The 26,434-nt window shown below is 31.8% G+C and overlaps 2 protein-coding genes and 1 pseudogene across 7 annotated transcripts; 2 read left to right on the forward strand and 1 right to left on the reverse strand.

Annotated features, from left to right (window-relative positions):
• The first annotated feature begins 1,277 nt into the window (after positions 1–1,277).
• LOC107005208 (probable acyl-[acyl-carrier-protein]--UDP-N-acetylglucosamine O-acyltransferase, mitochondrial) lies at positions 1,278–7,877 on the forward strand. 5 transcript variants are annotated; one of them, XR_001454840.2, is made up of 11 exons: positions 1,278–1,407; positions 1,494–1,567; positions 4,247–4,371; positions 4,455–4,563; positions 4,820–4,912; positions 5,004–5,120; positions 5,221–5,304; positions 5,661–5,765; positions 5,959–6,488; positions 6,628–6,714; positions 6,791–6,841. XR_001454840.2 is itself a non-coding variant. In XM_015203742.2 (11 exons), exons 1-10 carry the CDS (start codon positions 1,317–1,319, stop codon positions 6,908–6,910), a joined length of 1,005 nt encoding a protein of 334 aa, XP_015059228.1. In that variant the 5' UTR covers positions 1,278–1,316; the 3' UTR covers positions 6,911–6,922; positions 7,059–7,877. The 5 variants fall into 5 exon arrangements, 3 of the variants coding, with proteins under 3 accessions (XP_015059228.1, XP_015059227.1, XP_027769550.1); XM_015203742.2 differs by lacking the exon at positions 5,959–6,488 and adding an exon at positions 7,059–7,877 and having other exon boundaries at positions 6,791–6,922; XM_015203741.2 differs by lacking the exon at positions 5,959–6,488 and adding an exon at positions 7,239–7,877 and having other exon boundaries at positions 6,791–6,922.
• Positions 7,878–10,090: 2,213 nt separating this feature from the next.
• LOC107005205 lies at positions 10,091–12,243 on the forward strand (annotated as a pseudogene). Its single transcript, XR_001454839.2, has 3 exons — positions 10,091–10,622; positions 11,221–11,417; positions 12,125–12,243. The product of XR_001454839.2 is annotated as a transcription factor MYBS3-like (transcript).
• Positions 12,244–17,370: 5,127 nt separating this feature from the next.
• On the reverse strand, positions 17,371–23,519 carry LOC107005310 (uncharacterized protein At4g29660). Its single transcript, XM_015203872.2, has 4 exons — positions 23,096–23,519; positions 22,419–22,493; positions 19,801–20,013; positions 17,371–17,882 (listed from the first exon to the last, which is right to left on the reverse strand). The coding sequence occupies exons 3-4, from the start codon at positions 19,981–19,983 to the stop codon at positions 17,763–17,765; spliced, it is 303 nt and encodes a 100-aa protein (XP_015059358.1). The 5' UTR covers positions 19,984–20,013; positions 22,419–22,493; positions 23,096–23,519; the 3' UTR covers positions 17,371–17,762.
• Positions 23,520–26,434: the final 2,915 nt, after the last annotated feature.

Here is a 26,434-nt window from a genome sequence, read left to right on the forward strand (position 1 = left end):
TTTTTGACAAAAATAACGATCGAAATTGTGGATCACCAAAAAAATGGTGAACTATTGCACTTGAAATCGATAAAATGGGGGTTTACCTGCTTTGTGGCTTGTTTGATCTTGAAAATGATCCGTTTTTACCGTCAGAGTCAATTAGCTTCATAGCTAACGTCTTAACAACCGTTCACGAAAATTTTAGACAAAAATGACGTCAAAATTATGGATCACCAAAAATCCATGTACTATACATAGGAAAGGAATCTAGACATGATATGATTTTGATTTCTTTTTAGTTAAAATATTATCTTGATTGTAATAGTAATTAAATAATATATATATTATTTAATTTACTTGATTATAATAAATCAAATTTAATTTGATGTAAATATTGCATATACTGTGCTATAAAAAGCGCTATTTGTCCTTACGTAATTTTTTTTTTGGAGTGATCACTCAATTAATAGTTAGTATGTCAAAAATTACTTTTGAATTTTTAACTTATGTAGTCAATCTTAACGTTAAATTAGTATATATGTTATGTATTTTTTACTAGAAGCGTAAATCACTTGCTTCTCATGTGGTTATCAACAATGGTGTTTAATTGCAATTTAATTCCTCAAAATTTGGTCTGGCAAATTTTAATACTACAGAAATTATATGTAAAATTAGCCTCAAGCGGATAAATTAAGAATAAATTATTACTTAATATTTAAAACAATTAATTTCATTCTGGATATAACATTTAAACCCTTCACGTGTTTTATGCGGTTATCATAGTACGACTTCACCCCGATTGAAAACTTTTGCTAAAACAAGCGAAATGTGAGGATTATCTGTTCAGATCTTATCGCATACGAGCTTTGCCATCAACCTTAACATTAACCATTATTTATGCATTTAGTTTCAATCTTGATCAATTGGTCTTTGATTTTTGGTTGTGACTAAAAATAATGTATTTGTTGCATCTTTCTTTATATTTTAATCAAATCAGTACCTCTCGATCAGTTATTTATTTGATATTCATCATGTTAAAAAACAAGATAAGATAAAGAAAAAAAATACGAAACAATTTGAGCAAAACAATGTTAGAGTTCGATGTTTTGTTAAATCAAACTTCAGATGAATTCCTAAAATTTTTGAGTTTTAATCGAGGAGTATGATGAAACAAATAAAGTCTCTATATTGATTAGTGACTAAAGTTTAATTAATTTAAAAAATGATGGTTAAAATTTGATTATTAGAAGTTTTAAAAGTGACTATTTGCATATTTCACACCAATAAAATACATAAAAATTCGAAAGAGACCCTCAAATTTCTTGAACACACAAATGTCTTCTCTTTTCTTCTCCAGCATTCGTAGGCCTCTCTCTGTTGCTCTCAGAAGATTCACTCTCTGCAGATTTTCTTCCACTGTTACTTGTAAAGTTCCCATTTTTACTCTTTTTTTCCTTTGAAAGCTCTAATTTTTAAGTATTTATTCTCTTGTGGTTTGTTTTTTTGTGCAGATGCTACAGAGGAAGAAAAATCAAGATTCATTCACCCCTCTTCAGTTGTTCATCCAAATGCCATTTTGGGTGAGGTAAAGATTCAATCTTTATTCTGTTTATGTTTTTTTGTTGATGAAAATCTGTAGTCTTTACCATTTATAGATGTTTGCTGAGGTAGTAAGTTTAGTTTGGCTTCATTTGTCACATTCAATCACTTTCAAATTGGGGATAGGGGAAGGGTACATGGGGGGTTGTTTACAAGTTGGGAATACCCTCACCAATGAAAGTTAAGGTAGCCAACTAACTGAGCTACTAAGATTCTGTGGTATATTTCAATCTCGAACTAGTTGGGATCGGATATGCTGAGTATTGTCTTTGTTTGACTCAATGCTGACTTTCATAATAACTGCTCTTTTGATGCTTCTAATGAAAAACCAAGACTCATTAACACCTCTTAAGCTGTTCACCGAAATGCTAATGGATGATGTAAAGATACAATCTTTATTCTGTTTATGCTTTTCTTTTGATGAGTTTCTCAAGTTTTTATCATTTATAGATGTTTGTTCAAGTAGGAAGTTTAATTTTGCTTCTTTAGTCATATAATCATGTATACTTCAATGCCGAACTAGTTGGGGTCGTTTATATTGAGAATTATCTTAGTTTGGCTCTATGCCGACTAGGGGTGGGTCCTTATATGGACTTGGGAAATCCTCCTTGTTAGCTAGCTTTTGGGGTTGAGTTAGGTCCAAGATGCATTGCTTAACGGTGGGCTTAGTTTGCGCTATCTGAAATCCAAACTTTTTGGATATTTGGTTTGGATTTTTGGATTATAGATTGGACTTAGTATTTTGTTTTTAAAATCCATTGATGCTACTGATGAAAAACCACGATTCATTCACCCGTCGTAAGTTGTTCATCCAAGTGTCATTTTGGGTGATGTAAAGATTCAATCTTTCCTCTGTTTATGCCTTCTTTTCTTGAATTTATCAAGTCTTTACCAGTTATAGATGTTTGTTCTAGTAGCAAGTTTGATTTTGCTTTATTATTCATATAGTATACTTCAATCCCAAACAAATTGGGATCAGTTATATAAAGAATGGTCTTAGTTTGACTCTATGCTGACTGTCATAACAACAACCCTTTTACTTTATTTGGATTGGGACCTGCAATATTTTGCACATGGGTGTAGCTGTTTCTTTTCTTCATTAGTGTAGTTTGGTATATTAGGGCACTTGATTAGGATAGGAACCTCTGGTTATATCTTTTAGGGTAGTCCTGTCAAGCTATGTTGGAGCATCCGTGTCAGATCCTTCAAATGCACTACTTTTGGAGGATCCGACATGCACTTGCTGACTAATTTGAGTCTGAGCAATATAGCTGTCATGTCAAGTAGGGAAAGTAAGAAAAATGCTTCAAACTTTTAGTTGCATAGGAATAGGTCACGGTCAAGACTTTCATTAATGGGATTCAGAATATAAAGAAATAAATACATGAAGAAGCCAAATTCATTCGACATCTATGATATATGGATAAAAATTAATTTACGTTGAACAATTACTTGTGACCACTCTCAGAAAAGTAACAAATCAGCTTTTTATATAGAATGTAGTTTTTCGACAACCCCCTTGTGCTCCCTAGCCCCACCACTAATTATCAACATTTAGTTTTTTGCTCTAGTGTTTTTAATCTTTTATAACTTCTTAATTACAAGCTTGGTTAGTGAAGATTTGAGTTTAGAAATGGTTAACGCTGGATCCTTCCTCTAACAACCTTTACATTCTGCACTCTTAATTTAGAATAGGAATTGCCCTTCTCTCTACACTTACATATATTGGTGGTATTTCTTGTCACTTCTCTTGGAATTAGCGGACTTAGCTAAGAATAGAATGACTTGGAGGTAAAAAATCATAGGTATAGCCTAGTGGTTAGTGAAAACTATTGGAGACCATAGTTCAAGTCTCAACAAAGACAAAAGAAAAACTCCTTATGTTCCTTTTATGTGACATAGTTTGATTTGACATGGATTTTAAGAAAGAAATGAAGAATTTTGAAGCATGTGGTCTGAAACATGTAATAGCATCTCTGTGGATATAAAACTTTTGAAACTTGTTTGCGTGATTATAAAAGCTTCTCGTTAAACCGTGAAGTTTCCAAATTTATTTGTGTGTCATTCTTTTTGGAATGGACTAAAAAGTAAGTGTGTCACATAAATTGCAATGGAGGGAGTAATAAGTGGTTTCTTTCCATCTGCTTGAGCCTTGGTGGCAAGAGTTGGTGGTAGTAGGTACTCATTGAAATAATTGAGGTGCGAACAAAGTTGGCCATACACTATTAGAATTAAAAATAAGAGATCCATAAAGGTAATCCCGATTAGTTGGTATTAAGGTGTAGTTATTATTATACTTATATTCAGTACAATGTTTGCAGTGAGTCCTTTTATTCTAGTTAAAGATGTATCTTGGTGTAGAGATACTATGGCATTTACGTAACTATAGTTTACGAGAACCTCTGATTTTCCGTACAACTCAAAATATTTTTTGTTTGGGCTGAAATAAATATTGTGGAATGAATGCAGTGGATTCATATAGTCAATTCCGTTTGGGTGGGATTGACATATGTTTGGTTGGTTCATTGATTGATCTATTTGGATGTCACGTTTTTCCCTTTGAATCATAAGCTGGTTCATTGGAGATGTTCAGGTTTATATGTTAAGGCCTTAGGTGAATTAGTATTTGCAGATAGCTAAAGCCTAAAGCTTTTTCTGCATGTAGGGTGTTTCAATTGGTCCCTTCTGTACCATTGGGCCTTTCGCGAAGTTAGGGAGGGCTTGTCAACTGTACCCAGGAAGCCACATCTTTGGAAATACTGAACTAGGGGACAATTGCATCCTGATGACGTGAGTTAAATTTTCTTATTGTACTTGAGTTTTACTTCCTTTCTGTTCTCTCCAGTACCGTTTAGGGTGCATATTTTAAGCAGTGGTGCTGTAATTGGAGATGATCTTCCTGGTCATACAGTCGTCGGGAGAAACAATGTTTTTGGGCATCATGCTGTAATTGGTATCAAGTGCCAGGACATGAAATATAAGGTCAGTATCCTGATGATTAAACTCATTACCCAAAAAAATTAAAAAGAAATTTAAAAACATCATGATAGTGTTGACAGATAAACTTATTCCTGTTTTATCACAACATATAGATTTTGATGTGTGCTGCCGTTGAATGGAGTACGATGATCAGTTTCTTCATCATGATCACCCTTTCCTCCACTCTCAAATTTAAGTAGGTGGTGTTTATTTGAGAATGCAAATAATCATTATCTTGTTTGTAATTTGACAATTTCAGTTTGGGAATGAGTGTTATCTCGAGATTGGTGACAACAATGAAATCAGGGAACATGTATCCATCCATCGATCTTCAACTCCAAGTGATAAAACCGTATGAAACTAGCTCGTTAGTTTTTCTGTAGTGCAGAAAGTTATAAACTTTAGTACATAGTTATTTTTAACGAGCTTACTTACATAAACAGGTTATTGGTGATAATAATCTTATTATGGGCTCTTGCCATATAGCTCATGACTGCAAAGTGGGCAACAATAATATTTTGGCGAACAGTACACTTCTTGCAGGTCATGTTGTGGTGGAGGTGATTGACTATTCCTCTTTAGTCATTTTCGAGAAGCATGACCTATTCTGGAAAAACCAAATCAAACTGATAGATGATGGTTTAAATTCTTCTCGTACAGGACTATGCTCACACTGCTGGAGGTGTTGTAGTTCATCAATTTTGCCGTATTGGTTCGTATTCTTTCATTGGTGGTGGTTCAGTGGTGAGATTCTTTCGTAATTCAAATTAGTTGCTGTCTTGTAGTTTTTCGAAAGACTCATTCTTCCTTTCATGATAAGCTAAGATATCAACAGTTCCATAGTTTGGTGATCTCCTGATGTAAACATAATTTAACTTAGCAAAGCATCCATAACTACTTGACGCTTAAAGTTCTTTTGATTTGCATCTCATGAAAGCTTAGCTTAGAACTACTTACGTTAAGTTGAATATCATCAAATTATTTCATCTGCGTTTCTAAGATTAGAAGCACATATATTCTTGTACTGCAGCGCGTTAACTGTGATATATGAGATCACATATGTGTTTCCTTTTTGGGATCTCAATCTTTTTGTTCTCCAGGTTTCTCAAGATGTTCCAAAGTACATAATTGTCTCAGGGGAAAGAGCTGAGCTTCGTGGTTTGAATCTTGAAGGCTTAAGACGTCATGAATTCTCTGCTATGGAGGTTTGTTTCATTTTAAGAACCATTACCCTATGTTTCTAGCAAATAGATGTAGAAAGTTCAATTTTGATAAGCTAATTGGTCTGTGTCTCAGCTAAAAGCCTATATCGTGTTTTTTTCACGTGTTATTCCTCTGTTGTAATATTTGCTATGACTTGTTTTTCTACTTTCATGTCCTGTGCTGTTCATTCTGTAGAAAAGACACGCTGCTGCATATATTGGACATATACTAAGTAATAGTATCCCGATGAGAAAAAAATTCTATAGACTCTAAAGAAAGCCATACGAGACATTGCACAATCTGGTAAACTGAAACATGTGGTGTGAATTAGGTGTAAGTCACAAGTTCAAACCATGTCGCGGCGAAAACATGATTTTTATGTTAGGAGGAAAGGTAGGGGGGCGGGCGTAGGCCATACTTCCCAGAGTTTTGAACCTGCGCGCCAACTGGAGTTGAGCAAGAAGCCTAAAGGGGGTTGCTCTGATATCAAAAAAGAAAATTGTAGATACCTCCAAGGGTGACCGAGTTGGTTGAGCAGGGATCTCCCAAATGCGGTCTCAGCTTCGAAACCTTGCATGCTTTCTCAGTCGAGCTAATCGTACAAGTTTTGCCTAATGCGGTTTACCTCTCCTGTGTGGTTTGTGCACTATTACACTCGAGCAGGGTTCACCCTGTGCACACCCGAAGGATAAAGGCTGCGGGTTCCCTTGTCATCAAAAATAAATGTAGACCTTTTTTTCCTTTTTCCATTACAAATTTATCAAAAATAAATGCTATCAGTTTCAATATATTAAATTGCTATAATTTTGTCCATAACTTTTATATCTCTGATTTTAGTTTTAATATTTTCTTTCAAGTATCCAGATTAAGAGCCTGAGAGCAGCTTATAGAAAGATATTTATGCCCACTGATACGAGCTCCCGGAATATTGAAGATCGACTATCCCAAGTGGTATTGAGTTGCTTTGAACTTTTCGATTAGTAATAGCTCTCTTCTAGTATGATGTAAAAGGACACCGTATTTTCAGGAGCATCATGAAGACCTGAGTCTATTTCCAGCTGTCAATTCCATGGTTCAGTCAATACGTGATTCTTTTGCTGAAAAACGCCGTGGAATTTGCAAATTTAGAAGCTGGAGTGGGCCTTAGCATCTGTTCTTCGTAAGTCTTCTCTTTGTTTTATTTTCCATATGCCGTCCTAAAAGTATACCTAGAGCAAGTCTTCTCTATTAGAATTAAGACCACTATTCGTATGTAGACTAATGGTAATTCATTTTATTGAATACATGGTTCATAGTACTCACCGAGGGTCTATCAGAAACAAGTCAAACAACCTCTCTACCCACAGTAGGGGAAAGGTCTGCGTACATCTTACCGTCTCCAGTCCTCACTTTTGTGGGATTACACACTTGGCAATGTTGTTGTATTATCTAAACTCATTGGATATGTTGCGAAAAATTCATTACTGTTTTTGCAGTTAAGAATACTGAGTTTCACCTCTATCATGGTCTTCTGATCTCAATACCCTGACAAAGTGAAAACAAACAACGATATCCTGCCCGTCTTATGGAAGTCTTAGTAGAGTGAACGTTGCTGCACTAGGACCGTTCATATTCATGCTTTAAGCTCGTCATGGTAGAGTAACGAACTGAGAAGAAGTTCCAGATTGAATGGACTAAAATGAAGTTCATCATCTCATAGTACTTTGTATATCTCAACACTGCATTTTTTCCAGAATCTCGTGGTTGATAGTAGTAGTTCGTTGACCTGTTCTTCCTCTCCGCGGACAACTGTTGTATCCCTTGCTCTATGTCGTGGTGATTTCGACAACAAAAACTTCTAATTGATTCGAGCAGCCATATCGCGTGGTCATCGCCTTGTAATTATATGTAGAGAGAGCAACATTTGCTACAAATACCTTTCTCAGTTACTCTGTACCTGTAATTCTTCACTAAAGGTTATGAGTTTAGATTCTTGTGATGAGTACTCTCGTCATTCTGTTTTAATTTGTTTGTCTAGTTTTGAGTTGATACAGAGTAAGAAAGTAAAGTAGATTTTTGAATCTCGTGATCTTGAACTAATAGATACATTGAATGTATTAGTATGTCTTTTAATATTATGGTCTTGAACATTTTACGTGGAATAAGACAAATAAATTAAAACGAAAAGAATATGATATTGTATCTCCAATTTGTGATGTGCTAAAGATATTTCAGCAGGAAAGTTTTAGCAGAGAGATATTTTTGTTTATTTTGTTCTTAAAAAATCAAGATTCATCAAGGGGGTTGTAGAAGTACAATAATGATAATTTTTGTTTTTTTATTAGTGTTTGGTTATTATTTTGGAATCTCGATTTATATTTACATAGCGGAAAATTTGAAACTTCACGCTTTTTACCTATCCTCTTTTCCAATTTTTAGGATTCAGATTCGAGATTTCTGATATATAGATAATTTTTTTACATAGACAAACCCCCTTTTTAAAAAAACTAACATTAAGAAATATATTGTTTCTTTTTGTTGGATTTCTCATCCCATTTGCACCAAATTACTACCAAAAAAAAAAATCCCACTCAAGTATAATCCAATCTAGAAAAATCATAGGCTATTTTTTTTTTTTTAAAAAAAAAAACAGAAATAGTAAGCAATTCTATAAATTTAAATTTTGCTATTATGAGAAATATATATATTAATAAATTGAAAAATATCTTATATCTTGGTTAGCATGTTAAGTTATTTTCTTTCTCAAAAAGAAACAAATTTGAATCGTATAATAACTAAAAAGAAATGAAGAAAAACAAATTTATTATACATCGAATTTTGAACTCGTAAAGACTTTTAAAGATTTCTAAATCATTATAAAAAGAATATTACATAGACTGAATTTATTAATTGTCTCTTTATATACACATTCCAATTTCCAAGTCTTTGCTAGAAAATAATTTATGATTTTTTTGTACATATATTGGACTTATTACCACCCACCCCAAAATATAAAAAATAAAAAATAAGAAAATAAGTCTTTATTTATGCAAAATGTTCAAAAAGCCATTGATAGATCAACATCAAAAAATTTCCAAATATTTTCGACAAGATAACCTTATTGACCATTTTTCTTCTCAATAATAATATAGTTTAGTGCATACAACTATAATATACACTATAACTAGTTGCAGAGCCAGAAATTTTGGTAGAGAGATTAATTCATTCTAAATCCATACTCAATATGACGAAGTTTTGGAGTAATATAAAGATAATTTTTTATATGTTGTAAGTTGGAGCCGACTAATATTTACACTGAGTCCGGAGTCTAAAGGGTGAAAAATATTAACAAAAATTTCAAAACGGTATATGAAATTTATTTTTAAGTAAAATGGTAAAATCGCTCATGAAGTAGCGATTTTGTCCGCTTGAAAAAGTAAAATCCCTGCAATAGCAGTGATTTGTTAAATTTGATTATTTTTTTTAAAAAAAAAATTAAACAAAATCGCTCCCAAAGGAGCGATTTCCAAACTAAAATTTTTTTTTTAATATGTCGCTGCTGAGGCAGCGACTTAAGTTTAATTTTTTTTTAAAGTTTAAATAATTTTTTTTTTTAAAAAAAAAAATCGCAGCGATTTTTAATTAATTCTTTTTCTTTTTTTTAGGAAAAATCAAATCGCTAGAAAAATTTTTGATTTAAAATCGCTACCTTGGCAGCGATTTGATTTAAAAAAAATATATAAAAAATTTAATTAAAAATCGCTGCGATTTGATTTTTTTTTTAAAAATAAAAATTTGAACTCAAGTTGCTGCCTCAGCAGCGACATAACAAAAATATAATAAAATATATATATATTTTGAAAATTGCTCCTTCGGAAGCGATTTTGTTTAAAAATTTTTTTTAAAAAAAAAATCAAATTTAACAAATCGCTGTTATAGCAGCGATTTTACTTTTTTCAGCCGACAAAATCGCTACTTATGAGCGATTTTGCCCCTTTAGTTTAAAAAAAATTCATATATCGTTTTAAAATTTTTGTTAACATTTTTCACCTTTTAGGCTCCGAACTCTATTTACACTAGCAAAGACATATCAACATTTCTTTGGATGCAACCTTTTTTCTTGAACTCTCTATGAATACATAATGATTTGTGTACGATTCTAAGTGAACATGAAATGCTTTATGCACGATTAACGATAATCGACCTTTGATCATTATTTGCCTACGATAATTCCATCTTCTTTTAATTTTGTCGTTTGTAGAGACACAAAAAATAGTTGTTGCTTTCTACTAAAAAAAACTTCAACTTGGATAATATATCCAACCAACCAAAAACATTAATGTCCATCCAATCATCTTTTCTTGGCTATTTTCATAAAACCCTACCTTGTACTATACAATACAACACATCATCATTATATAATTTTTTTTTTAACTATATAGTTCTTGATATATACATAACCCTCTTCTCTTCCTCCCATTTCAACAACCAAAAAAAAAAATTAAAAAAATTGTGAAACTAATTCTTTTTTGTGTATGTGAAAATGGGGAGGAAGTGTTCACATTGTGGCTATATTGGTCATAATTCAAGAACTTGTAGCACTTTGAAAAGTGCTATTAGTGGTAGTAATTTTAATGGTGGATTAAGGCTTTTTGGAGTGCAACTTGATATTTCTAATTCTTGTTTTTCTAGTCATAATAATAATAATAATTTGAAGAAAAGTTTTAGTTTGGATTGTTTGTCTTTAACAAATAGCCACTTATTATTATCATCATCTTCTTCTCCATCTCTTAATGAAAATAGTAGTACTAATTCTATTGATAATAATGGTTATCTCTCTGATGGTACTCTTGTAGGTTGTGTTGGTGAAAGGAAAAAAGGTATGTAATTTTATTCATATATACTCATTGTATACACATATTACTTAAATATTTGCAAATTTTGTTCACTATATGGTCTAAATCCAAAATGTTTGCAAATTAAAAAAAAAATGATTAAGTGATAGATTATGTAGCTAAACATAAAAACTCATTGCTAGTCTTATTTATCAACAAGTTATTTATGTTTGCTATAAACTATTTAGCGCGATAACATTATGGCTAATTTCATTTATTTTGTATTCGCGCATAGTGAACATTTTTTCACATAAGACTAAAACGAGATATTATTAAACAGTGAAAATTTATATAATCGATACGACTTTTGAGTGGAATTGAGTTGTGTTAGGTGTAGTACATAAACATGTAGAATCTTTCTTATGAGCACTTGTACAAAACTTCAACTATATTGCCCTAATTGTAACTTATATATGAAAATATTCTATTAAGCAACCATTAATACTTATAGCAGGCCAGGCCAGACTGTTTATATCACACTTTTGATGACGCGATACTTTTTTCCAAATTCTGCGTGAACGTAAAATGCTTTTGTATCTTTTGATTATTGATATATATATATATGTTTATATTGGATGAATAGGAGTTCCATGGACAGAAGAGGAACATAGAAGATTCTTAAATGGACTTGAAAAGTTAGGTAAAGGAGATTGGAGAGGAATTTCAAGAAATTTTGTGACAACAAGGACTCCAACACAAGTTGCAAGTCATGCTCAAAAATATTTTCTAAGACAATCAAGTCTCAACAAAAAAAAAAGACGTTCAAGTCTCTTCGATATGGTAAATATATTATTTTTCGAATTATCGATACACCTAAAATTAGATATGAACTTTGTTGCTTATAGAATTATTTGTGGCTAAATAGAATGAACAAATGAATTTTTGATGTTTAGTTAATAGTAGTTAAACTCATGGTTTTTAGTAGTGGATTTATTTGCTAAGTAGAAATTTTGAGGTATATGTTTGTTCGAATTTTTCAAATATATTATCATACGCCGATGATGAAGCCAACTTTGTCCTAGCTAAGGGGTGTTTTTAACTAGAAAATTACATTGCGTAAATAGGTAAAAAAAATAAATTTAATGCATATCTGTTATTGTATGTATGTTGAATTTTTTTTTTAATTTTTTGTGTGTTTTACTGCTTTATATTTTAACTCTTTTAAGTGAAAATTCAGGCTTCACTACTATCGCAGACATAGCATTACTAAAACAAGTGAATTTTCGTCGAAACGAACACATGTTCTTTGATCCTATGATATGAATGCATCTAGAGGATCGAACAAGGGTATGATTTTTTAAAGAATATGAGTAACATGACATTTAAGTTATACGCGATCAAAGTAGTTTACCTATTATAATAGGTTAATTACTATTAGTGCTCATAATAGAAATTTACTTATAATTGACCTGATCGTGTAAATATATTATTATTTTTTGGACATATAACTAATTACTAACTCTTTTTTTTTTGTTAACATGATATAGGCAAGGAGCAACAACAAATATGTAGATTTTGGTCAAGAAATTACAAGACCATCTCCATTAGACCTAAATTCATTTGGAGAAAAGTGTGAAGATTCTATTTGGAGTTATGGATCACAAAATTCTCATCAAAATAAAATTCCAAATAAATCCATTTCTTCAAATGGAACTCTTGATTTGGAACTAAGTCTTTCATCTCCAAGAAAAAATATTGTGGATAAAAATAATAATTCATCCAACACTACTTTCATGAATATTGGACCAATTAAAGTTACCTAACTTGTACTAATTAATAATCCTTGTATAACTTTACTATTAGAGTTTTTAAGTGATTAATTAGCACCAATGTATGTATTGTTTTCTTTTTTCAAGGTAAAAAAAAATTACAATATTATAAGTCCATTTTTAATAATAGTATTCATTTCTTATTCTCCATCAACTTCAATTTTTTGCGAAGAATTCTGACTCTTTAAAAATATATCAGATCTTTTATAAACACACTATTTTTGAAGAATTCAATACGCATTCCTCAATATTTTGAAGAGTACGAGTAACATAAATTAGAACAAAGCACTTCATGAGAATTTCTTTCCTGATATTTTCTCTATCTCAAAATAAGTGTAGTCAGTACCGCTTTAGAAATTCAGATAAAAATTAGTAATCGTTTCCAACTAAATATTAAATGACTAATTATTTTTTTTATTTTAAAAAGATATATATGTTAAAACAGCTAGCATTTTATATTTTTCAAGTCTGCTATTATGTGATATCTCCAACTAAGATATACTTGGATTTTTTGGGGTTAACTTTTACCTAAAAAAAAAAGGGTCCATCACTACTATTACTCCAAAATTAATAAGACAAAAGAACTAGAGAAACACCAAAAAGAAAAATAAAATACAATTCTCTTTTAATAATCACGATATTCTGATTAATTTGTTTGCATCTCAGTTAATTTTATGAAGTCTTTATTACCTTTCATGGTCGAATAATTCTATAAAAACAATAATAAAATATTCAGTATAATTCTACAAATAGAGATTGAAAAATATAAAGAGTACGATCTAATTGTTTTAGATAGATCTTCTAATTCTGTCCACAAAAATTTAAAGAGTTAGATAAAATGAAAAACTACATTATCGAAACGTGTTTAAATTGGAATCAATAAATAATTGTACCTTCATTTATTTATATATATATATATATATATACACCTAAAAATAGAGACAAGTAATTTGACATTACTTGACAATGGTCAATGGACCACTATAATAACTTTTAGAAAATTTAGGATGATGAATCATATTTGTCGAAATTAAATGTTTTAACTAGTTAGTAAAAATAATCATATGAACCATATTCAAAGACTTATCGGTTGTTCAACCTAGCTAACTCATAACTGAAAATTCGAGACGTATTCAAAATTTAAAAGTTCTGAATATTACAAAGAAGATGATTAATTAAATCAACTTTGAGCTTCAGCGCGGTTGTCTTCTTGAGTTGTATGACAAATAGATTGAATTATAGAATATCGAATAAAGTTTATGTACGCAACTTTAATCCTATTTTATGAAGAATGAAGATAGATAAATGTTGGATGTGTCTATATGCACGTATCACTAAAATCTATTAACTTCTAAGAGTATGATGTTCGATGTGAAGATATCTTCTTAAAAAATTCTAATATTCGATGATTAAAATTTTAGGAAGAGTTAAAGGGTCAACAATACGTTCAATCTATCCCACTTTATCGAGTTTCATATCTAAACTGTTGAGAGAGTGTGTTCTACCTAAACATCACTCAATAGTTAGCGAAACACACCTCAGCCAATTTTTTTGATGTGTACACTCTCTTTTGTTTGGAAAATTTTTTCATGTGAGATTCCAAGCGGAAATAATTCAACTGTGACAAATCTAAGTAAATTGATATTAGAAGTTAATAAGTTTTATTATATAAATTAATTTATTACAACCGTGACATTCATCGTCTTCTTCTCCACCTTCTTAGTTATGGTATCATCTTTGTCGTGACATCGACATCTCCGACTTGAAAGATGGAGTTTTAAAGAAATTAATTGAAAATATATTTTTTAAAAATTAAAAAATCATTATATATATTAAGTGGACAAAAATACGAGTCCAAAGCCTAAAGGGTAAAATAAATTGACAAATTCTAAAAGGATATATCAAAAAATTTTCTGACGCCAGCCACATAATTCGCGCTATTAATAGCGATTTTACCGTTTTGATTAAAAAGTTTTTTGATATACTTTTTTAAAATTTTTATCAATTTTAATCTGGTCAACACCTAAATGTTTTTTTGCTAACTATTGAGTGATGATTCAGATAGAAAATTTATATTTTCAATATGAAAAAGATTTTAGATGTATTTTTTTTTTGCACTTTATTATAAAACATTATCAACAAGACCCTAACATTCTCAATACACATATAACACACTTATCTTTATATTTTTGTCATTTTCTTAGTGGTGGGGTGAGGGTATCTTTTAGAATTTGCTATAAAATCTTGTGTAAACTTAAATACTTACCTAGCAATTGTCAGCTGGTCCTACATTTACTTTATAGAGATAGTGACTTTTAGAAAGAAAAAAAAATACAAAGAATTATTGAGATAAATATTAATTTATGTGATATTGTTCGATTGAATAAAAAAAATATTTTTCATAACTGAAATATTTGATAGTTTATGTAAACTTTAACTAATTCAAAGATACCTAGAAACACCCGATAGCTAACACAGGTATCAAGTGACTTTATTCGTTCAATCAAATGAAAAGAAATATCCTATACTTTTATTTATTTATTTAGGATTTGAATGTGATAAACTCATAATTCTAAGACTTTCAAAAACTTATCATTTAAAATAAATTTTAACTGTGACTAAATATTATTTCATTAAAGTTAAATTATTTCTAAATAGAAAAGTATAACATTGTTTTCAAAATTATTATAAAAAAAATAGTATATAAAGTGAGATGGAAGGAATATATATTACTAGCAATGAGTTGTCAAGAAATACACAGTACTCATTGTTCCTTCTTGTCACCATTTATTGATGTACTCCAATTCAACAACTCCAATGTTTTGGACGGTGAAATGTAAGCAAATCTTATCCGTATTTAAACTCTCGATTTGTACTCTGAATCAAGTTAAACAGATTGAAACGGAGGAAGTATCTAATTTCTTTCTTTTAGTTTGGTCAATTAGTGTTCAAATTTCCAATAACTTTTATATATATATATATTAACTTCATTTTCAAACTTAGAATTTCCTTTTGTTGTATAATGTATAATTCCTTGTAATAGTAATAATATTTACATATGCTAAGACAAAGCAAATTATTATCCACTGGCTTTTCTTCTATCTTCATTGAGACAATTATAAGCATCCTTTTTGTCACTTGTGAGTTTGGACCATTGATAGAGCAGGACCATAGAGGAGACTAGAAACTTTCTATAGAGCCCACATACCCCACACCCACCCCTACCCCCACCCCACATCCTAACATTCAAGGCATAGGGTTAGGAATTGTTTTTTCTTAAATGATCATGGTGTTCGAGCCAATTTTTGTGCCTCTACTAAATCCACGGGATACATGTTACCTCACATCAACAACAGGGTGTCTTTTGGTCTTCGGGACCTGTGGTTTGTGTTAAGAAATAAACTCACACATTATCGAGGTTTCTTTGAACTCTTCTCTTTATTATTGTGGTTTTCGAGTCCGTCCTATACCAATACTTAGTTGATACTTCCCATCAGCATAAGTATATCAGATAAAAAAGGAAGAAATCACATGTGTCATTTTGCCTTCATCGAAATGTAAACTTAAAGACCTCATGATTCTCTTTCAACTTCATCGAGTCACATGCAAAAAAATATCTTTTGAACATCATTCTTTAGGCCTAGAGAGTCAGCTTCGTATAACATATGATGTTATTTCATTTTTACTTGTTACCTCCTACCAGTACAGTTATCAGATAACATTGTCTAAGCATAGGTACGATACATGAGAAGAATTCACTTTATGTTTTTTGCTCTACCGAAATAAACCCTAATTTTCACCCAACTCATTGATTGTTACATAAGTCCAAAAAAATAACAGATATACACATACAATACACACAGCATGAGAACACTATTTGGGTCCCCTCTTGTTAAAACCATACACTGTTTTGTTGGACCACTGCTTTTAGCTTAGACATGTCAATTCCTCATTTGGAAACCATTGTTAGGAGTGTAAGTTTTATCAGCATGTTTGTGTCCTGTCTTGTATATATAAATAACACATGGATGACTAGTTTTGGATAGTACTATGGAAAAGATTACAAGTTGTATAGAATGAGAAAAAATAAACAAGCCAAACTATACCACGTCTCAACATTTAATACCATGTATTTTCTCTCTGTTTCAATTTATATGACAGCTCAAAGCTCATGGTACCTATTGTTCGTTTTAGCTCAATTGTGTACCGCGTAAACTTATGCTATGATGATTATAAAACTCATAACTTTCCTCCCTTTCTAATGTTGAATTCGTCTAAGATTTCTAGCTATGTATATTTTAAACTCTTAGTGCCATGGGCCTCACAACATTTAACACATAAGGAGTAATTAAATGTGATTTCGAGCTATGTATATTTTATAAAAAATTTAAATTGCAAACTGTCATGTTTTGTATTTGACAGCAAACACTTTATAATGTTAGACCTTTGTTTTCAAACTATTGTGTCTTAGTTCAACACTTGACCTTTATAAATTATAATATAATAACAAGACGAACAAAACTCAGCCCACTTAACATGACTTCACCAGGCCCAACAAATTTGCTTAATGGGCCTGGTCTTTCACTCCAAATTTCAAAATGGCCCAACTCACCAAGCTTCTTAAGTTGAGCCTTCGCCGACTGCCCCGGAATCCATGGACTGAAGCTTTAAAGGACCAGGTCAGGTCTAATCCCACCCGACCCACTTGACACGTCTAGTTCAATGCACCCTCGAGTTGCTTCATTAAAGTTACTAGGAATTGTCCCACTCTGGTTAGGCATTTCAATAATATGCAAAACCCACGAGTGGGGCCTGGAAAGGGAAGGATGTACCCAGATCTTACCCTCTATCTTTACGGGATGGCCAAAAACATTGGTGGAAAAATGAAACAAATTATCCTCCATTTAGTGTGAACTTCATGTTTTTGGTTTTTTTATGCATCAAACTTTATACATTCTAGGAAATCCAGCCATGAAAACAAATTTCATTTGATACTTTATACAGATACAAGCATAATACCAGAAATGGAAAATACCAATGGGAAGGACTAAAATAGGTATAGATAAAATTTGGGAACCTATATTATAATCTTTACAAGAGAGGATAGTCAAATATAAATGCACAACAATTGTAGAAAAATAGTACCTTTCTTTTGTTTCGTATCAGTTCCGGAATTGGTGGATAATGGGTCTGCTCTTCTACTCCTCTCTACTTAATAGACTTGGTTCCCCGGCAAGAGTTGAACTCATGTGTACGTGTTGTAGAACCTTTGTCGTTGAACCAAAGCCTAAGGTGATGGTTTTCCTTCTCCTAGAGCTTATGTTGGATGCCTAATAACTATCTAACTGACTGCAGCTCAGAGATCGAACTTCCCCATAGGAGGAACGTCACCTCTCATTACTCTCCAAGGGCCACCATAAAACATTGGTTTCATTAGAGGCACATCTTGCCCAGGGTGGTCTTCCCAGTATTTCTCCTGTCATTATGATAAAAACAAAGAACTCTTATATTAAAAGACGAGAATTTGGAATTGGCAGTAACGCTGGAAAAAAGAATATCATTCTTAATACACATGAGGAAGTCTTTACGTTGAGCAAATGTATAACGTAGAAATAGCTAAAAGTCAAGAATAAGATCAGAGAGAGGAGAAAACAACCGAAGCAATGTGAGTAGCTAAACTAGATGTAGTTCTTCCAATTCATTGGACACATACGTCAAAAAATTAAGTAGCTAACTTGATTTTTACATTGATAGCGGTAGAAGAATCCATAGAGTTGATTAATAATCTAGTTTATGATTAGAAACTGTTAATAATACATTTGGGAATTATTAAGTAATCAAAGACGAATTTCATTAGGATGATTCAGAAGATTCTGGAGGCTAGCAAATACTTAAATGAAGCTGTTTTTTTCAGAAAGGATCGTTTCCAATCGGATGAAGCTTAATCCGAGAAGGGGCACATAGATAATAGTCTTAGTTACTTTAAGGTTGCAACAAAGAAGGGAAAAGGTATTGTGTGTAATCAGCCAAGGAGGGGGTCAAGCAAGGAGGACAAAGGATCAGAACGACCTTCAATCAGATGTCTTACATGCAGTGGAGTCACTTTAGCATCAAGTAAATGAAATAAATCTTGCTCCAAAATCCGGTCCATGGAAAAAAACTCCGAGTAGGACGAGTTCCAGAGTTAGGAGATGGTCCAAGGATGGAGAGAGAACAATGTGCTCACTCCTACTGCAGCATTCTATGGATAACAAACATGGGCTCACAGACAACTTTTTGAAAGGCTAGGAGTGACAAAAAGGCGGCAAAGGGCTCGGAGAGCTAAGTCTTACGTGTCTCCTCGTTTCTTAGCTGCTGAGAAATTTAATGGAGAATATATTTCTAGAATAATACATTTATAGTACAGGAATTTGATTGCTAGGCTTTTCTACCCTTTTTTCTTGTACTGTGGGAGATGTTATGTACAGATATTTAGCCAAGAATTCATACGGAATACTTCAATTAGTCCAATGGAAGAGTTCATATTCAAGTTACCAATGGCAGAGACAGCCACCTTTTTGTTCATGGTTGGTAACACTAGTTTGAAATGAACAACTTTTTCTTTGTGTAAAAAGAATAAAAATAAAAAATGAAGTTGTTTTTCTGATGTCAAAGGTACAAGGTTTTCAACTGAGCACCTAACTATTAGGGAAGGTTTTTGCAGAAAGTTGAACCGACAGAGTTAATATGCAAAAACCTAGGATCGCCTAGATGGATAGTTATCCTTAGATGGGAGAGATAAGCTGTTTAAATGGGGAGTGACTATAAATTTCCATTATATGATCAAGACAATGAAAGTCGCTCACATTTGTTTTGCTTGTATGATTTCTGCCCACATCAGGCAGAAGCTTCTCAAACGGCAAGGTATCAACAGAAACACAAGACAGTGGGAAGATGAACTACAATGGTACCTAAGTATGCAAAGGAAAGAAGTTCAAGAGCTGAAGTACACAGACTGAATCTTGCAGCGGCAGTATATCATATTTGGAGGGTGAAGAACTTAAGAATGATGTGTGGAACTCTCATGCTTTGAAGTAACACTTCTCATGTAACTCTTTATAAAGGTAATGTTACAGATAAACATTACCAAAGAGGTAGGGAACTAGTTATATTGTAACCTGAATGGCTCCTTCACCATGTATAAAAAACGAGAGGAGGCAAGGTCCATTTCCAATATACCCTGCACTAGAACTATCTATATTTGGGCATTCATAATCTTGCCTACACCCGCCAACCAAGAAACCATCGGTGGTTTCAACTTTTAAAACTAACAACACAAAGCAGCTATCCCCATAAATATGTCAAAAGAAATGGCAAGCAGTAAGTGCTTAAAAAAGGATGTAAAGCCACTATACCTTGTAGAGTTGTTCAGTGATGGCTGCTCCAATAACCCCGGTATAAAATGCACATACGTAGATAGTAACAAGAGGAGTAAACGATTTTGGTCTCCTAAATGGTTCTACCATATCCCAGAGGAGCGTCTTTTCCCATTTTGTGTAGACATAATCTGCATATTTCCTCCATAAATACGTTGCCATGTCCACGAGATCCTTCAATTATCAGTTAAACTGTGCACAGAAGAAATATTTGGTTAATGGAAGATGTAGCTATCAATATGTAGAAAACTGAAACAAGATCTTTTAAGGGATAGGCCTGATTAATCCCACAAGTAGGGTATGGGAAGAAAACGCAGGAAAGCCATAATTTAACTTGAAAAAAAGCTTCAAGTTTCAAAAGATATCAGATACTAGGAGAGGTATGTCATGTATCCTAATGAAGCAACAATGATATGAGATCATTTTTAAAATAGAAAATACACTATTTAAATAAGAAAAAATCTAGGGCCAAAACTTTGAACAAATAAGCGAGCACTAATTAACATTAAACACAGAAACTGAATGACTAATTAGTTATCAAATGCAAAAACATCAAGATGAACTTCAGCCAAACTCATATCCACAACAGTCAAAACAATGACAAATTCACCTAAGACTTCGCCTTATGAAACTAAAATCAAGTATAGACTAATTGAGAATAAAGAGACAAGGAAGCAATGGAACTACACATAAAAGGAAAAGAAAATAACTTTTGGATCAGCAAATTCCATCTATTAGCATACACAAGAACTAAGGGAAAACAGACAATGAACTTTTCAAATGGAAACTCAACTAAGAGAAATAAACCGAAACAGACTAACTAGAATATCCTTCTTTCTTTAACAATTTGAGCATAACATATTAGAATTTGAAGCAAAATAGGGGGGTTAGGAGTCTAGCGCAACAAATGACTACAAACAGGGAGGGACAACACTTTGACAATAGACTCTATTTTGATTAAAACCAGACTTGATCTCGTGTTCATCATCAAGTTCTCAACATTCCACGTATGTCAAACCATCAGAAAACCAAATCACTATCCCCAAAGACCCAAAAAAAAAAACTTAAAACATCCAGATCAGAGTTAAAAACCTACCCCCTGAACTCGAATAATTCCCAGATACTTCAGATCAAATAATAAGCTGGCCAAACATGTCTATTGGACAAAGTCTAATTTAAAGCACTTAAAAGAGAGCTAAACTGCCACTTTGGAGAACATATACAGAATCATGAAAGGTAAAGCAGGCATAACACTTCATTTCAATATTAAACATAGCTCGAGAACATGCCAATCAATTTTGAGACTCCTGCACTTATCTGAAGACGATACCAACAGCAAATAATGTAGTGCCTGATGCTTGAAGATAGAGTAAGGTAGGTATAGGCAGATAATAGTTTGACAACATTCCAGTGAACAGATTCGGGATGAGGAGTAATGAAAACACGAAATATACCTTGATTCATACAATTTAGCTTAAGACAAAGATTGAATAACACGACGTCGAACATTGATTGATTATTAATGCAGATTCATAACAAACAGAAAATAAACTAAGACGAGTAATCATAATACAGCTCTGGAGGCAAAGAGAGTGAGAATAATAGCAAATTCAGATTGTAAAATCAGTCCAGAATCCACCTTCAATATTCACACATACATATTCAACAAGCGAAAGATCAAAATCTCGATCACACGAGAAACCGTTACCCTTACTAAAACTATCGGTGAACTCAGCAAACAGACAGAGCCAAAATAAGAAGAAATGACATTAAGCATATTCACCAACTAAATTACATTAAGTATTTGGAGAACTTAAAGACTTTTTAAGGCTAATTAGTTAAGTTCTAACTTAACTAAAACACATTATTCATCAACTAAAACACATTAACTTATTTGAAGAACTAAGTGTCAACACTAGATGGACACAAATCGATCTTGCAAGAAAATCGATTTAGTCATAAATAGGATCAACTAATGTTGATACTTATCCTTAACAAATATATTATTTCTAATTTTAAAGCTAAGTGTCAACACTAGATAGACAGAAATCAATCTTGCAACAAAATCGATTTTGTCATCAATAGGATCAACTGTGTTGGTACTTATGCTTAACAAATATATTATATCTAAATTTAAAGCTAAGTGTCAACACTAGATGGTCACAAAATCGATCTTGCAAGAAAATCGATTTAGTCATCAATAGGATCAACTAGTTTTGATACTTATCCTTAACAAATATATTATTTCTAAATTTAAAGCTAAGTGTCAACACTAGATGGACACAAATCAATCTTGTAAGAAAATTGATTTTGTCATTAATAGGATCAACTAGTTTTGATACTTATGCTTAACAAATATATTATATCTAAATTTAAAGCTAAGTGTCAACACTAGATGGACACAAACCGATCTTGCAAGAAAATCGATTTAGTCATCAATAGGATCAACTAGTGTTGATACTTATCCTTAACAAATATATTATTTCTAAATTTAAAGCTAAGTGTCTACACAAGATGAAAACAAATCAAGTAGGTGGATACAAACACATTATATAAAATAATTGTATTTGAACTTTAAAGATATAGAATCACCAAACCTTATCTCCAACTTTGAAGAAAGAAGCAATATAATGTTGTATCAACTTTTTTATACGTTGAGCTTCCTGAGTTGCCTAGCACGAAAAGAGTAAAAAAGTTAACACTAGAAAAACAGAGTTTGAACTTACTTACACGCACATGTTACATACAAGAAGATCAAGTAGGGCATTAAGTCATACTCTTAAGTCATTTGTATTTTTATTTCAAAATAGTTCGATTTGATTCACTAACATCAATAGCTCAACTCAAGTATGGATTCCCACCAACCTACTAATTTATCCCAAACACGAGGATGTATGATTTTTTCTTTATGATAGAACCATTTATTAACAACAATAATATTACATCTCTACCATAATAATAGTACTTCAATCACTTAAATAAACAAAATTGGAAATACTAATAACACTTCAAGCACTTCAATAAAATTCTTTATTCTAATAACACTTCAAGCACTTCAATAAAATCTTAGAAGGGAGATGTGCATACAAAAACGCAAGCAGAAAGAAGCAACTCTCAAAGTCAGAAAACTAGTTCCTTTAGGTGGTCCTAAAGACTGATGAACATCAATACAAAAAATTATGAGGTAATAATAAAAAAGGGGTAACAAACTGTTTGATAACTTATGCACATCATTAAGAAAATTATGAGGTAATAATAAAAAGGGAAAACAAACCTGGACAGATCCGTTTGGTACGAAATCACAGGCATTTGAGCCTCAGCTTGAGCAGTTGGTGCTGTTGCTATCGCCCTCTAGCCGAGCTGCTGGCTTGCTGTCGTTGGTTGGAGCTGCTGGACGCCTGCGGTTCTGCGGAGTTGTGGCTGCTGCTGCTGCTGCCGGATGCTCGCCGATGGCTGGCTGTTGATCCTCGCCGGAGTTCGCTGTGGAGAAGAGACGGGAGGGGGATAGAGAGAGGGGTCGAGGGAAGAGGAGAAGAGGAAGACGAGAGGGAGACAGAGGATTCGCCGGGGCTGCTGCTCGCCGGTGATCCGTTCGTCGGAGGAGAAGAGGAAAGCGGGGCGAGGGGAGAAGAAATGAGGGAAAGAGAGAGAGAGAGAGGCGGGTGAAGGGGGTGGGTATGAGAGAGATACATTTGAGTTAATTTGAGTTAGGGTTTTGATATTTTTTTTTAAGAGAATTATTTAATTTATCGATCACGGAATGTCAGTATTTTTTAGAATTATTAATTTATCGATCACGAAATATCGATATTTGTTAAATTAATTATTTATATTTAATAAATATCAATATCGTGAATTTAATATTATTTAAATAAAATAATAATTTAAATAGGTCGGTATATATATATATAAAAAAAAATAGAAGTTTAATTTAATAAATTTAATTTGTCGATCAAGTTAATTTTATAATTTAAATTACATTCCTCCTAATTATATAAATTCAAATGTAATATATAAATCTCGCCTTAAATTGATCATCGATATTTCTTTCATTAATGATGTATTTCATACATAATTACTCAATGTATTTCATACTCCGATGAAGTATCCTTTACATGTAATCATAATTAGGAAGTGATTACTACACTTGACGTACGCTCAAGATCGAAAGTATATAATAATACTATTTCATATTCGAAGTTCACGATTAGACGACGGACTAATAGATTTGTATGTTACTCTAGAAATATAAGTATAATTATATTATATCCTAATTCATAACAAAGTAGTTTCATACTCTAAATATAAATTATAGAAATTTTTTTATTTATTCCATAGAGTCTAACTTGTTGTTTATAAAAGTATACAAAATTGTTACACTTTATGAACAATTAATTGTAAGTTTCAAATGAAATTTTAATATTATGCTAATAGCAAAAATTATAATTAATAAAAATACTTTAAACAAATCAATCTGTGTATGTTGCTTTTATTGAAAGTAATTAGATATAATAAAAAAATATCGACCTCATGAGACCGATATCACATTAAACTTTAAGAGAAATAACAAGTAATCATGTTAATTATATATATATAGATAGATAGAGAGAGAGAGAGAAGTTTAATTTTATAATTTTAATTTATCCATCAAGTTAATTTTATAAATCTAAATTATACACCTCCTAATTATATAAATTTAATTTTATCGATCAACGAAAGTTTATCAATATCAAATCTAATATATAAATCTCTTTAAATTGATCATCGATATTTATTTAATTGATAATGTATTTCATATGTAATTAATTAACGTCTTTCATACTCAGATGAAGTATCCTTTACATGTCATCATAATTAGGAAGTGATCACTATACTTGACATACATTCAAGATCGAAGTATATAATAATACAATCTCGCATTTCATACTTGAATAGATTATGTGTTAGCTCTTCACCTTTACATCATAACATGAGATATTAAGTTCACGATTAGACGCCGGACTAATAGATTTTTGTACATTACTCTAAAAATATAAGTATAATTATATCCTAATTCATATCAACGTATTTCATACTCTAAATATGGATTATATATATTTTTTTAATTTTCTCACTTAGTCCAACTTTTTATTGATAAAGTATACAAAATTATTACACTTTTTGAACAATTAATTGTAAGTTTCAAATAAAATTTTAGTATTATGCTAAATAACAAAAATTATGATTATTAGAAATATTTAAAAAAAAAACAAACCAACCTCCGGATGTCGCTTCTATTAAAATGAATTAGATAACAAAAAAAATACCAATCTCATGAGGTCGGTATCACATTAAATTTTAAGAAAAATAAAAGGAATCATATTAAATAAATAATATTGACATCGAGAGGTCGGTATATTATATTAGTTTATTTTTTAACTTATATAAAACCGTCATCCAGAGTACGATTTATTTAAAGTTAATTGCATAATATAAATATTTAAATTAAAACTAATTAAATTGCATGATATTTAATTTTACCAATTTTTGAAAGTCGATATTATAGTATTTTTTGTTTTTTAATTTACGCAAAACCGTCCTCAGGAGGTCGGTATTTAACTGAAATAACATCACCGACCTCATGAGGTCGATATTTAGAAGAAGAAAAAATACCGACTTCATGAGGTCGATATTTGAATGAAATAAAAATACCAACATCATGATGTCAGTATTTGAATGAAATAAAAATACCGACCTCATGATGTCGATATTTGGATATGGATGAAATAAAATACCGACCTCATTAGGTCGGTATTTAGATGAAAGATAAATATCGATCTCATGAAGTCGATATTTAGATGAAGTAAAAATACTGACCACATGAGGTCGATATTTGGATGAAGAAAAAATACCGACTTCATGAGGTTGGTATTTGGATGAAGAAAGAATATCAACTTCATGAGGTCGGTATTTGGATAAAATAAAAATACTAACTTCATGAAGTTAGCATTTGGATGAAATAAAAATACCGACCTCATGATGTCGGTATTTGGATATGGATGAAATAAAAATACTGACCTCATTAGGTCAGTATTTAGATGAAAGATAAATACCGATCTCATGAAGTCAGTATTTAGATGAAGTAAAATACCGACCTCATGAGGTCGATATTTGGATGAAGAAAAAATACCGACTTCACGAGGTCGGTATTTGGATGAAATAAAAATACCAACTTCATGATGTCAGTATTTGGATGAAATAAAAATACCGACCTCATTATGTCGGTATTTAGATGAAAGATAAATACTCATGAGGTCGGTATTTAGATGAAGTAAAAATACCGACCTCATGAGGTCGATATTTGGATGAAGAAAAAATATCTACTTCATGAGGTCGGTATTTGGATGCAATAAAAATATCAACTTCATGATGACAGTATTTGGATGAAATAAAAATACCGACCTCATATGTCTGTATTTGGATATGGATGAAATAAAAATACCGACCTTATTAGGTCGGTATTTAGATGAAAGATAAATATTGATCTCATGAGGTCGGTATTTAGATGAAGTAAAAATACCGACCTCATTAGGTCGATATTTGGATGAAGAAAAAATACCGACTTCATGAGGTC

This window comes from Solanum pennellii, chromosome 12 (genome assembly GCF_001406875.1).
Source record: "Solanum pennellii chromosome 12, SPENNV200".
NCBI classification, from domain to species: Eukaryota; Viridiplantae; Streptophyta; class Magnoliopsida; order Solanales; family Solanaceae; genus Solanum; species Solanum pennellii.

Excerpts from the sequence above, each read along its gene's own strand:
- LOC107005208 (XM_015203742.2), top strand. The coding sequence starts at position 1,317 with ATGTCTTCTCTTTTCTTCTCCAGCATTCGTAGGCCTCTCTCTGTTGCT. Across the intron at positions 1,408-1,493 it reads ATTTTCTTCCACTGTTACTT|ATGCTACAGAGGAAGAAAAA; the intron begins GTAAAGTTCCCA and ends TTTTTTGTGCAG. Across the intron at positions 4,913-5,003 it reads CAACTCCAAGTGATAAAACC|GTTATTGGTGATAATAATCT; the intron begins GTATGAAACTAG and ends TTACATAAACAG.
- LOC107005310 (XM_015203872.2), bottom strand. The coding sequence starts at position 19,983 with ATGGCAACGTATTTATGGAGGAAATATGCAGATTATGTCTACACAAAA. Across the intron at positions 17,883-19,800 it reads TCACTGAACAACTCTACAAG|GAGAAATACTGGGAAGACCA; the intron begins GTATAGTGGCTT and ends TCATAATGACAG.